Raw genomic sequence first — 12,892 nt, 5'->3', positions numbered from 1 at the left:
AAGAAGGAGACGCGAAGCGCTCCAGTATCGCGGTGGTGTACTGCTGCGTCATCGTCAAACACATTGGAAAACGGGTTGAAAACGGTTCCACCAGCCGTAGTTAGGGGTTGGTTTTAAAGTAGATACCGTTGCAAAGAAAAGCAAACGAGCTAAACGGAGATAACGATTGGTGACAGCCTGGAGGGACCGAGAGATCGGCCGATCGTGGACTGCGGGCTGTGGGCTGCGGGAAGCAGGCACGGGCCAGCCAGTCCACCACTAAACAAAACATGGACGCCATGGAAATAAATACGTCCGATTCGACACAAAACGAAGAGGAGAGCATCGTATCGACGGTAGAAATATGCCGTGTTTGTCTTCTTGGTAATCTGGTGATGCGAGACTTGTTTCTGGAAAGTGAGGTTGCTTCCCTTTCGGCAAAGGCGATGAGTTTCGCTAATGTTAAGGTTAGACATGTAATTTAGAGGTTACGTTGCGTACAGCAGAGAACAAGAAACCGTACGATAAACTAACATGATCGATATTACGCAGTATACACATCTTCGAACAAGTAGAATATGAAAATCAGTACTATCGACTTGACATACTTGTGCTTATGCTTATCCTTCACTTTTCGTTTTTCCCTCGTCCCACTCTCTCTCTCTCTCTCTCTCTCTCACTCACTCACTCACTCACGCACTCACTCACTCACTCACTCACTCACTCACTCACTCACTCACTCACTCACTCTATCCACTGTGTTGCATGCTGTCAATGTTCTTTTGCACCGTTCCCCTTTTTTTCTCACAACAAAGAAAACTGCGAATCGTGAACGAATGATTCCAACGACAATCATTCCTCGTTACTTTGCTTCTTCTAGATGTTACCTGGGGATGGCTTACCAACGCGCGTCTGCTGTATATGCGCGGACAAACTCGAATCCGCGTACGAATTTAAGCTACAGGTGGAACAAGCGGACACCGTTCTCAGAGAAAGATTCGTTACGATGAACATCAAGGAAGAACTGTTTTTCGACGAAGTTGAAGTACACTTGGAGGCGGCAGGTAGAAACGAGAATATAAGTGAAATGCACGTGGAGAATGATTATCAAAATACCGCTGAAACTCTGACGTCGATGTCTCCGGAAGAGAAGTCGTCGCTTTTGAAGGACCAATTGGCATTGTTGCAAGTGGAAAAGTTAGCTGAACAGGAACAAGCTATAAGAGGTAAGTAAAGATCCGATCAAACAGCTACATTTTCGTTTCAAACGTTAATGAGCGTTTCGTGTTTCCCAGAACAGAACGATGGATCTGTAATAGAAGAAGTGATAGATGAAACCATTTCTACAGACCACACAACTGAACATTGTGTAAACCACGATGAATTGGATATTAAAGATATGATGGTAGACAGCTCCACCAAGGACCAACAGATGCAGTTAAGACACGAATGTCAGAATAATAGTTGTCTGGAAAGTATCCCAACGGTGGAACATGATTACATATTACACCAGGAATGTATATTATCCAATGATTGTGAGCAACAACAGGAACAGCAGGAACAAGAGGTAGAACAGGAAGAAGAGGAGCAGCAGCACAAGCATCACCAACTTACAGACGAAGGATCCTTTCAACGCGAAGATTGTGCAGAATACGTAAATCTGTTGGTAAAAGCGGCCGATGCTACTACGAATCAAGAAGAAGGTGAAGATGAAATGGAAAAATCGAATATTACGATTATGGATGTTAAGTCGGAACGAGAGTCTCACTGTCAAAATGAAACAAGGCGAAGTAAACGTAGATCAGTCCGGCGAAACTTGGAAACGAAACGAGACTCCGACGAGGAAAATTATTTTGAGAATTTGAATTTAAGCTCGAGACTGAAGAAAGCTCAGGCATCCGATAAACCCGAGAAAATTTTCTTTCTTTGCTATTTATGCGACAAGGAATTTTTATCGAAGAACGTTTTGAAGGAGCACATGTATTCTCACGAAGAAGTTAGAAAGACATTGTCTTTGAAGAAAACGCTAGAGACGCCGCAAAAGGTTGCCTGTAATCCCACAAAGTCCCCACCATCCGGTAAAAGATCGAACAAATGTCCTTATTGCGGCAAACAGTATATATACATCATTTCATTCAGTAAACATTTGAAGAAACACGAGAGAGAAAAGGAGGAGGGAAAGGAACAACCAATGCCGTTAGAAATTTCATTCCATGAAGATGAGCACAGTTTAGATCTTGACGATTACGAAGACGCACGTCGACATATGGATGCTGAATGTCGAAAGAGAGTGAAACAAAAAAGAGAAAGCATCGGCTGTGGAGTAAGAACGGTGATAGAAGAAGGCGTAGAGCATGAGATGGAAGAGGAACAGGCCGGGGATGAGAATGAGAATGAGGAGGAGGAGGAGGAGGAGGAGGAGGAGGAGGAACAGGAAGAGGAAGGAAGGATGATGGAAGCTGAAAGAAGCGGCGGCAGCGGTGAGTTTGCCGATGCTGACGGTAATGACGACGACGATGACGACGACGACGACGACGACGATGATGACGACGACGACGACGACGACGACCATGACAATAACAGTAACGACAACGACAACAACGACGACGATGACAACGATGGTATTCAGCAAGATCGAGAGCCAACAGGTTCCAAAATGGTAAACGACGACGACGACGACGACGACGACGACGACGATGACGACGACGGTGGTGGTCAAGATGGCAATTCGAACAGAGAAGGGGAACAGGAGTGTCGCGTTATTCGTATGGAAACGTATGCGTGTGATAAGTGCTCGGAGAAATTTTATTCGAAACGTGGTTTGCGAAAACACGCTATTTCACATGCTGCTCTCAGATGCAACGTATGCGAAGAAGAATTCGATTCGTTGGAGAAATTAAGAAATCATCGAGCAAAACACGTGGTCGAAGGTGTATTAACCGAGCAAGATCTCGAAATGGATACAGAATGCGGCGGGGGGCTGATTAACAAAGAAATGACAAATGATTACGGCGACGAGATGGCAGGAAAGGAAAGAGAGGAAATGAATCGGGAAATGGAAAACGAAGAAGAAGCACTGACAAGAGCAGCAGCGGCAGCAGGATTGTTGGGGACAGTTTGGGAGGGGGAGGAGGAGGAGGAGGAGGAGGAGGATCGAAGAAAATCGACAGGTAGGTAAGAAGCAAAGGTTTTTTAAATATTTCACGAGAGCGGATCACTTTTCCAAGCTCGAATCGTCTGACAAAGTATCGTCTTATTTAGAAACACGGAGGTGCATCATCGCCATCATCATCATCATTATCATCATCATTCGGGGATCAGTTACAGTTGCAAGGTGTGTTGTCAACGGTTCGCAACCAAGGATCTATTGCAGAGGCACACGGAACAACAGCACGAACGCAGCGTGAAAACTTACAAATGCACGCAATGCGGTAAAACGTTCGGTAACGAACTTACTTTGCGCAATCACTTGATAGCCACTAATCATAAAACTTTCGTCCACGGGCAAGAATACGATCCTAATAAACGTATTAAACGGGTGGCCGCGAAAGCAGCCCAGAAAATCATCGACAAAATCAAAACCGAAGATGGTTTGGAAGATTACGACGAGGAGGAGGATAATAACGATAAGATCGGTCGTGGTACGTATACGGATGGGAATTACGGTCGGAACAAGCGAGATACGTCCTCGCAGAAGAAACATAATTACAAGAAGGAACTAGAATGCGTGAGTTGCAATAAACGGTGCAGCTCGAAACAATCGTTGACCAAGCATATGGAACAACACGTGAAGGACGAGCAACAACGAACGGTGAAATCGGATAAGCAAAAGCAATCGACGGAGAAAAAGGACCGACAAAGAAACTGTGCGAACGAGGAGGCGGCGGCGGACAACCTGGACAATAGGGACGACGACTTCGACTCGGATTTCGAGAGTGGTTTGGACTGGCCGATGGACAATCACGAGTGTGCAAAGTGTAAGAAACGATACAGCACGAAAAAGTCGTTGTTGCGACATCAGTTGTTGCACGAAGAACCAAACTTCGAGTGTGACATTTGCAACGTCAAGTTCTATCGTAAGGACAAACTGAAGGCTCATTACGACAAGTGTTCGGAGAAGAATCCCGATCAAGTGAGAAAGTGCAATATCTGTGGGGATAGTTTCGAGAACAACGAGATCCTGCGGGAACATAGATCGAAACACGTTACCGAAGGTATACTCACGGAGGAAGACTTGAGAGACATCGAGCCGCGACCCGAGGAGAAGAAGCCGGGCGAGAAGATTGGTAGGAAAAGGAGAACCGACATCGTAGGTTTGGAATGTACCGAGTGTAACAAACAGTACACGTCGAGGAAGGGGCTTTTACGGCATATTCAAGTTCACGAAGGGAAAAAGTATCTGTGCGACATATGCCCGAAGAAGTTCTACCGAAGGGAGCACTTGAAGATACACGTGGCTAAGCACAACATGATCAAACCGTACAAGTGCACGCGGTGCACCAAGCGTTTCATTAAAGAGGAACAATTGACGAATCATTTATCGAAACACGACCGAACGTTTAAGAAGAACAAAGAAACCGACAGCTCGAAGAGATTCCTCTGCGAGATATGCTCCAAGAGTTTCACCCAATCGACCACGTTGATCGCCCACCTTAGGGCGCACAACGGCATCAAGCCGTACGTATGCGAGGTTTGTTCGCGACCGTTCACAACGAACGCCTATTTGAAAATGCATATGCGCACACATACGCAAGAACGGCCGTACATCTGTCAGTACTGTTCAAGGGCATTCGCCAGAGCGGACACGCTAGCCAATCACTTGACTTCGCATACCGGCGAAGCCAAGTATCATTGCAAGTATTGCCCGAAGAATTTCCGTCGCCTCAAATCCCTCAAGGAGCACGTGTTCATTCATACCGGTCAAAGACCTTACGCTTGTCCAACCTGTGATCGACGTTTCAACAATAACGGAAGTAGATACGCTCATAGTAAAAGGTGCAAACAGAATTTCGTACAGAATCAGAATCGTGCTCAAACATTGACAGCGCATGTGCAACCGGTTCAAAATCAACAAAGAGTGTTACAACAAGCCACTCTTGCACAAGGTCAAATAGTTAAGGCACAAAATATTAAAACCATTACCATTACAAGACAACCTGATGCAGTCGCTACTCAACAAACGGTTATGCAACATCAAGAGATATTAATGCCCCTGATCCTTCCTCTCACAGTCACCCTCGCCGATGTTGGCGAAGAAGTAATATTACCAGAAGGAACCAAAATATTCACTACGTCTTAAATCGAACCATACACACACACGCGCGCGCTCACTTGTGCGAATTTTTCTTTCACGTCTATTCGTAAAAGCGAAATTGCCCTTTGTAATCGCAAAAGAGAATCACGACGGTGTAATCTTGAGAGGAACGGCGGCAAGGGTAAAAAAAAAAGCAACAAAGATAGTGCTTTTAACTTTGTATTATACGTTGTATATCTCTGTTTATATTTAAATACTTTGGTGAAGCCACCGTAAGCTATATGGGGATTATTCGGTAGAGTTGTTTAGAAAATGAAAAATTGGAAAAAAAAAGAAAAGAAAAATCGGTCAAATGGACGAAAGTCTTTGTTTACACGTTCTAGAAAAAATATAAAATCCCCCCCTTCGCCCGAAAGTAGCGTATATTTCTGAACGGCGACCTTTCTTCTAATTAGAGGTCGAGTATTATATTAAATGAACAAAACGTACCCCGTGTCATAGTCTCGAACCATTTTGTGTGTGTCTTTCCGCGTCCGATTTCACGTTTGAAAAGCAAGTAGCCGTCGTTAACCTGCAGACACACAAGTGTGTATGATATAAATAAATGCATACATACCCATGGATACAAAGATAGTACGGGAATACTCCATGGTATAATCTTCTCTTCGCCCCCCGCCCCCCCCTCTCTCTTTCTTTCACTCACTCTCCTTTTGAATATTAATTTTTCGTTTCCTTCGATCCCATGGTGTTATTTTAAAAGAACGCATACGCATCGCGAACGAACGATAATCGAATTATTTCTGTATTCGTTTGAAGGGCATCGCCATCGTCGTTTGTACCGTCGTTGAAACAACGCCGCGTGCTAAAAAAATCAACATTTGTCGCGATCTTGCAAAGTTACACCCGAACGAACATGTTGCTTTTTTTAATCACAATTTGAATATAGACCACTATCATTTTATCATGACACGTGCGTATAGTGTACATACAAATTGATTTTAAGCGTACGAGAACCGTTATCCAAAGATTGTATTATAAATTGTACGAAAAGTGCAACATAATTTTTTACGAAATATGCCTTTCGATCGTTGGACTACGACAAAAAGGAAAAAGGAGTTATAAAATTGTGTAAAAATACGAAATTGTATAAAAAATTAAATCGCGTTGATGGAGTAACGCTGGAAATAATTGCATTCCTTGTGTAATACGTTATTGGCGGTGTGTAACGCGAACAGGAATGCAGATATTTTTACGATCCGTTAGATCCACGCATTTATTTGACCGGATTGTTCCAGTTTTAAGAATCCTGCGGAGAATTCTGCGGTTCTTGTTATACGTATTGCGTGCGCGTATACGCATTCAGTAAGTACACGTTGAAAGATTTATAAAGAATGCAAGGGAAAAACGGTGAGGGACTTGCGGAACAACAGTGATATGTTGCAGCATATTGAATAAGTGAGAATTTATTTTCAGTAGATATACGGATCGTGATTTATGATTTATTTGTACATAGGACTTAAGTACTGTGAATAAAACATTCGTAGTATCAAAACCGTTATTGTAGATGTTTCTTCGTACTCTCGATTGACCACCACGTCCGCCAGAAATTAATAACACGCTTCGGAGAAAAGACAAAAAACGAAAAGTACAATCGTTATACACGATTCGCGAAAAAGTACAAGTAAACGACGAACCGCGCACACACACACGCATGCGCACACACAAGTAGCAATCGTGAAAACTGATACGCTATCGATCGCCTGTTATTTCCGGAACAAATTGGCTTCTTCTACCGGAACACCCCGGCTCTTCAACCATCAATTACCCATAAAACATTTATACCTGATGTACCCAAATTAACGCGACCCAACATACCATGATCTCTCGTTTTAACGATGTATAAAAACAGCAGAAGCGTATAAAATAAGTTGTTTCTGCCCTAAAATATTAACAAGAACGAAATGATTAATGTATCATCTTGTAAATATAGCACGCCCACGGCATGCCGTGTCAAAACTTACGATATACTTACACGCTGTATTTCCTCGTAATCACTAGGCGACGAATCTCCGGAGTGTGCTAAACTGTAATGCGGTGGATTTATAGACTGACACACTATCACGGGCCCCTTGCTGCGCGGTAATGTCATTCCTGATCTAGCCATGTATCGCGATGTAAATGGCCGTGCATCGGGTTGATCTAAAGGGGCTTCTAATTGCGTGTCCATATACGTCGATACCAAGTGCATGATTATCTAGAAAAATCACAAAGGCGTATATCGTACCTATTGCTTCGGTAATATAGTACATACTATCAACATAGAAGAAAATATGAAAGAATCGAACTACCGCTGAATCGGTTGGCAAACTGGAATCCCATTCTTTGCCATTGTGCGCTCCTCCGCTATTCCATTTGAATTCACTCATAGAACCACCTTTCGCAAGAATTTTGATTCTTCTAATTAAATACTCCTGATTATTAGAAAGTTCCAGGAAAGGTACCAAAGTTGGTAAGGTAGGAATAGCGGTGACTAAAAATGGTGCTTGAGCAAGTTTTCTCAATCTATCCAACCCAACAGAGCCAAGTTGAGAATCGCTTAAACCGTGACGAACCAATGCCAAGCAAACATTGTCGATTTCGGTTGCTACTCGTTCCACCACTGTTTTGCTGATCCACTGAAATATACAATCTTCTCGTTATATACAATGTGAAATTCGACGATACAACAACGTCGTTGTCGTTTGTACGGTATCTATTCGTTCTACTTGCCATACGAAGATTAGCCGTCCATTCGTTTACTTTACTCGGATCGACTCTATATTTTCTCCAAACGTCGGGTGCACCGAACATACCCCTAGGTGAATTTCCCTCTTCTGCACCGGGACTGGCTGATTTTGACTTGTCTATGGAAAAGGGAAACGTTTACCGTTGAAGGAAAATTATGCGCTTATGCTCGTACCGATAATAGGTGCTAGCTGGTACGCGCATCTTCTTAACAACGGCGATACTTCTCCAGGACTTCTAATCGCCGGATGTGACCAAAACGAACTGAGCAAATTCGAAGGTTGATCAATATCCGTCGATAGAACACGCTTTTTCTGACGAGCTTCTTCCAAATAATGTTGTAGTTCTTTCTCATTTTGAATCAAATCTTCGCTGGTTATATTTCCATTTGTTGAAACATTCAGAGATTTATTGAAAGATCCATTAGGGCTGGGTGCAGATTTTTGCGTCGTTGGACTACCGTACTTCAAAAATGGACATGACGGTGAAAACTCCTCTTGAAAAGAAAATTTATACTCATTTTATATACCTATTTTTCAAGTAATGTCCAGACTAAAAAGAGATATTGATAATATTGATCATACTGGACTCGCTCAGTCCTGATGAACCAAGAGGACTCATTCTTCTGCCGAGGCCTATACATGATAAATTTAAGGAAACTAGTGATTCTGATGCCCTCTGAGGTGATGATAGTTCGTTCTTAAAGAGAGGATCATCCTCCGATACACCTAATAAACGTCTTTGCTTAGGACTCAATAAAACTGGTCTTAGAGTGAAACTTGCCCATGTGTATCGTATTATGTGATAAAGAGCATTTAATGCAAATACAGAAGCCAAACACCACTCTGCCCAACAAAATGGTTTGTACGCTGCACCTCCGTACAAACTAAAACGTAACACATATCGTCAAATATCGTCAGATCAAATGGCAAATTAAGAGGGAAATATGAATTTCTCACATGTCAAAGATGAGTACGCCGAGTAAAGAGCTGTTAACAAAAAACCATGTGATGCTGCTTCTCGCTTTATTTTGCGTTTGTCTTACGTCGAGTGTTTGTTCCACTTGAGGTTTAGCGGTCAAAACTCTGTAAATGAAATTATTCGAGGCGATCAGAAGGAGTAACGGTATCAGCATTCTAACCTATGCTCAATTTCTCCTTGTATCTCGCATTTACTATTATCTAACCTTGCATTGGGAGAGATACACCGCATCGGTGATCGGAAGCTGTTCATTTTTCTTTTTATTTTAATGCTTCTAACGATTATCCGTAGAGACTTTCGGCATTCTTCGATTAGTGCCTCTTTGAAAACGATCACTGTAAATGAACAATGTTTGGCGCGTTTTCGGTAACGGAACGCCGCGTCGTTTACGTGCGCCTGAAATTTCCACGTGGTTAAAATTATCCGCAAACACGCAGTTATGCTATCTCGCTGTACATACGTATACGCGTACCGTAATGCGGTGTGTGTATATTTACGATTCACCCAGCCGATAATTTCTATCAAAAAGTCAAAGCTTACACACGTACTTACGTACGATTCACGTATGCGATTCGTGCATGAAATACGAGAAGACGTGGAATAAAAGGATTTGTTTAAAAATATTTCAAGTAACTTTTAATGGTACAAAATAAGAATAGGAAAGCAAAAGAATTAGTAAATATGAGTAAAAGATGAAATTATATTCAATTTGCACTCTTAGTGTTGTCAGACATAGATTCAGCCAGCTTAATGAGAATCTTATTCTTTGGCACATTGTCACCTATCGAACACAATACGCTTTCGACTATACCATTTGTGGATGCTCTAACGATGTGCTGAAAATAAAAGATTACGTTTGAACGTACAAAGAGAATGATTAAAGGATTAGAAGGATATCGAAACTGGCATAAACATACTTCCATCTTCATAGCATTAATCACGAACAAAGCGTCACCAATTTTCACAACGTCCCCTTTCGAGACGAATAACTTGTCTACAAGACCTGGTATAGGACTTAAAGCTTTGCACGGATCCTTCTCCACCTGACTATTCGTAAGATCGTGGGCAAATTTTGTAGGGGGTGTATTGAACTGCCATTCGCGATCCTATAAGAGCGGTAAATTCAAATGAAACCATCCTTGAACGATATTTCTATTGAATTATTATGTCTACAGAAAGAAGAAAGAAAACAGATACTAGCTTTGGTGAATAAGTGTAATTTGTCACCGATTCTGGTTATTCTTGCTTTGACGATCATTTCGTCGACTTCGGTAGACAATTCCAACGAGTTCTGTATCTTTTTTAGTGTGCCTGTTACTCTTCTCCAAGGGCCAATTTCGTTGATTCTCATAGAATAGATCTCAGGTTCGATGTACCTTACTTCAACTTTGATATCGTCAACGTTAGAAACGTTGAAAGCGAAGGTTCGCGTTAAAGGATGGTTGAATCTCAAGCCGGTTTCGGTTGCAAAAGGGCTGAAAGGATCGATGGTTGCGAGAGAAGATCGTAAAGAATGCGTGTCCTCGTAAAGTATCGTAGCTAAGGCAGCCTGCGCCGCGATTTCGTTTGGCACGTGTAATTTCGGAAATAATTCTCGATGATGTTCCTCTATGAATCCCGTATGTACTTGGCCTTGCCGAAAATTAGAATGGGAGCATAAATCTTTGATGAATTCTATATTGGTGTCGAGTCCTGCTATCTAAAATTATGTCCAGCAAAATGTACATTATTGATACATCGTCGTCCCCTACGATAAATCGACGTGTACAATTGTCCCCTCGTCCCCCCTTTGAAAATTTACTCACGTTATAATCGTTTAACTTCAATCTAAGTATAGCTAATGCTTCTTCTCTATCTCTTCCCCAGACGATCAATTTTGCGATCATCGGGTCATAATGTACGGATACATGGTCCTTCTCACGGACTCCAGTTTCTACTCTGACCGTTTCACCCGTGATTTCTGGAATTCTCACGTACCGAAGTTTTCCAGCTCCTGGTAAGAAATCTTTCCTTGGATTCTGCGATTTATCCCAACGACAGCAAGAGCGGTACAAACAGAAGGACAAATTGGTATACGAATTACGCGTGAAATGGAAAATCTGATCACCTCAGCGTAGATTCTCGCTTCAAAGGAATGCCCTTCAAAACTAATTTGCGTCTGCTTTAACGGAAGTTCTTCTCCGGCCGCAACTAGCAACTGCCACTCGACCAAATCCAACCCCGTGATTGCCTCCGTGATAGGATGTTCTACTTGAAGACGCGTATTCATTTCCATGAAATAAAAGCTGTTTCGATTACGATCCATTATAAATTCGACGGTACCAGCGCCAACGTATCCTACCGCTTTTGCCGCTCGTACTGCTGTTGCGCCTAAATCCGACCTTAAATTTGTTGAAATACCGGGCTGCGGAACATTACGATCGCTATATGACTACAATTTTTCTCCTACTGAACAAAACCAGCGATCCATGCGCATTCGTCGCTGTTTCGAACCTATACGTACCGCGGGGGCTTCTTCGATGATCTTCTGATGTCTTCTTTGAACGGAACAATCTCTTTCGAACATGTGAACGATATTTCCGTATTCGTCTGCAAACACTTGTACTTCGATATGACGTGGATCGTTAACATATTGTTCGAGTAAAACGGTCGAGTCACCGAACGCCTTTTCGGACTCGGTTCTTGCACCTTCCAAAGCTTCGATGAACCCCGATTCTTCTAATACTATTCTCATTCCTTTTCCTCCTCCACCGCGCACAGCTTTTATCATTAACGGAAAGCCTATCTTTTTCGCTTCGAACAGCAATGTCTTGTTAGACTGATCGTCCCCATGATATCCTAACTTTGTCAATAACATCAATGTATTGTCGGATCTCACAATCGGTAATATCACTCGTATACTATACGTTAGGTGTACGCGTGTCTAATAACACGCAAACTATACCTGCTATAATAGGAACTCCAGCTTCCATCATCATGTTCTTCGAAGTGCTTTTAATTCCCATATTTTTTATCGCACTCGCTGGAGGCCCAATAAATATAATATTTTCCTTGTGGCACAGCTTTGCGAATTCTGCATTTTCTGAGAGAAACCCGTAACCAGGATGTATGGCCTGACACTTTGACTTCTTTGCTACGGATATAATTTTATCCTGCCTTAAATAACTCTGGCTAGAAGGGGCAGGACCGATACAATATGCTTCATCAGCTTGTTCTACGTGCATAGAATATCTGTCCACTTCGCTATACACTGCTACACTTCTTATTCCTAATCTTTTAGCAGTTCTTACAACACGACATGCAATCTCTCCTCTGTTTGCAATTAGGATCTATAAAAGAATGAGATATTCTTTGATTAACTGGCCAAATTTTAAATAAAAGATTAGTGCATACCTTATTGAACCTACTAGTTGCCATTCTTGAAGTATGCGTATTCCGTATACAAGGATTTACAGCACTGCATTTGAATATCCATAGAAATTAATAAATCATTTAATTTCTGGCAAGAGCGAAGAATATTATAAATGAGATATTTTCTTCTTTTACTTCACTTACCGTAAAGTCGAAATTTTTATTTTTCTCACTTGATGCATGTTTTCTTCTTGCAGCGAATTGCGAATGTAATAAGTAATTCCTGCCCTGTTTGTCGTACGTTCAGTTTACGTTGAACAGCGAAGTAGTGAATGCGCGTCATTCGAGCAATCGCTAACCTTTTTGTAGGAAGGTTATACTACATGGATATATTTACGACATCGAAAGATAAGATAATGCATAGTGTGAATATAAAGTGGCTTCTATGTCGCGTGGTTTCTCATGTTGTGAATGAAAATAATTATAACTTTTAGATCATCCTATTTGACACTTATATCGAAAGGAAAAAAAAGAAAATGTTGG

General features: G+C 42.0%; 3 protein-coding genes across 3 annotated transcripts; 1 reads left to right on the top strand and 2 right to left on the bottom strand.

The window, feature by feature from the left end:
* The first annotated feature begins 32 nt into the window (after nucleotides 1-32).
* Nucleotides 33-5,910, top strand: LOC108572702. The gene is made up of 4 exons (XM_017934978.1): nucleotides 33-446; nucleotides 860-1,205; nucleotides 1,275-3,153; nucleotides 3,241-5,910. The coding sequence occupies exons 1-4, from the start codon at nucleotides 270-272 to the stop codon at nucleotides 5,276-5,278; spliced, it is 4,440 nt and encodes a 1,479-aa protein (XP_017790467.1). The 5' UTR covers nucleotides 33-269; the 3' UTR covers nucleotides 5,279-5,910.
* A 419-nt stretch (nucleotides 5,911-6,329) lies between these two features.
* LOC108572681 (transmembrane protein 209) lies at nucleotides 6,330-9,518 on the bottom strand. The gene is made up of 9 exons (XM_017934955.1): nucleotides 9,471-9,518; nucleotides 9,204-9,394; nucleotides 8,977-9,102; nucleotides 8,602-8,903; nucleotides 8,193-8,513; nucleotides 8,003-8,136; nucleotides 7,582-7,908; nucleotides 7,266-7,487; nucleotides 6,330-7,172 (listed from the first exon to the last, which is right to left on the bottom strand). The coding sequence occupies exons 2-9, from the start codon at nucleotides 9,248-9,250 to the stop codon at nucleotides 7,044-7,046; spliced, it is 1,608 nt and encodes a 535-aa protein (XP_017790444.1). The 5' UTR covers nucleotides 9,251-9,394; nucleotides 9,471-9,518; the 3' UTR covers nucleotides 6,330-7,043.
* Nucleotides 9,519-9,702: 184 nt separating this feature from the next.
* Nucleotides 9,703-12,470, bottom strand: LOC108571922 (methylcrotonoyl-CoA carboxylase subunit alpha, mitochondrial). Its single transcript, XM_017934083.1, has 8 exons — nucleotides 12,392-12,470; nucleotides 11,943-12,327; nucleotides 11,502-11,836; nucleotides 11,106-11,402; nucleotides 10,804-11,016; nucleotides 10,200-10,697; nucleotides 9,916-10,104; nucleotides 9,703-9,834 (listed from the first exon to the last, which is right to left on the bottom strand). The coding sequence occupies exons 1-8, from the start codon at nucleotides 12,413-12,415 to the stop codon at nucleotides 9,703-9,705; spliced, it is 2,073 nt and encodes a 690-aa protein (XP_017789572.1). The 5' UTR covers nucleotides 12,416-12,470.
* Between the last annotated feature and the right edge of the window lie 422 nt (nucleotides 12,471-12,892).

This window comes from Habropoda laboriosa, unplaced genomic scaffold (assembly GCF_001263275.1).
Source record: "Habropoda laboriosa isolate 0110345459 unplaced genomic scaffold, ASM126327v1 scaffold34, whole genome shotgun sequence".
NCBI lineage: Eukaryota > Metazoa > Arthropoda > Insecta > Hymenoptera > Apidae > Habropoda > Habropoda laboriosa.
This window is presented reverse-complemented; position numbering and strand designations above follow the sequence as displayed.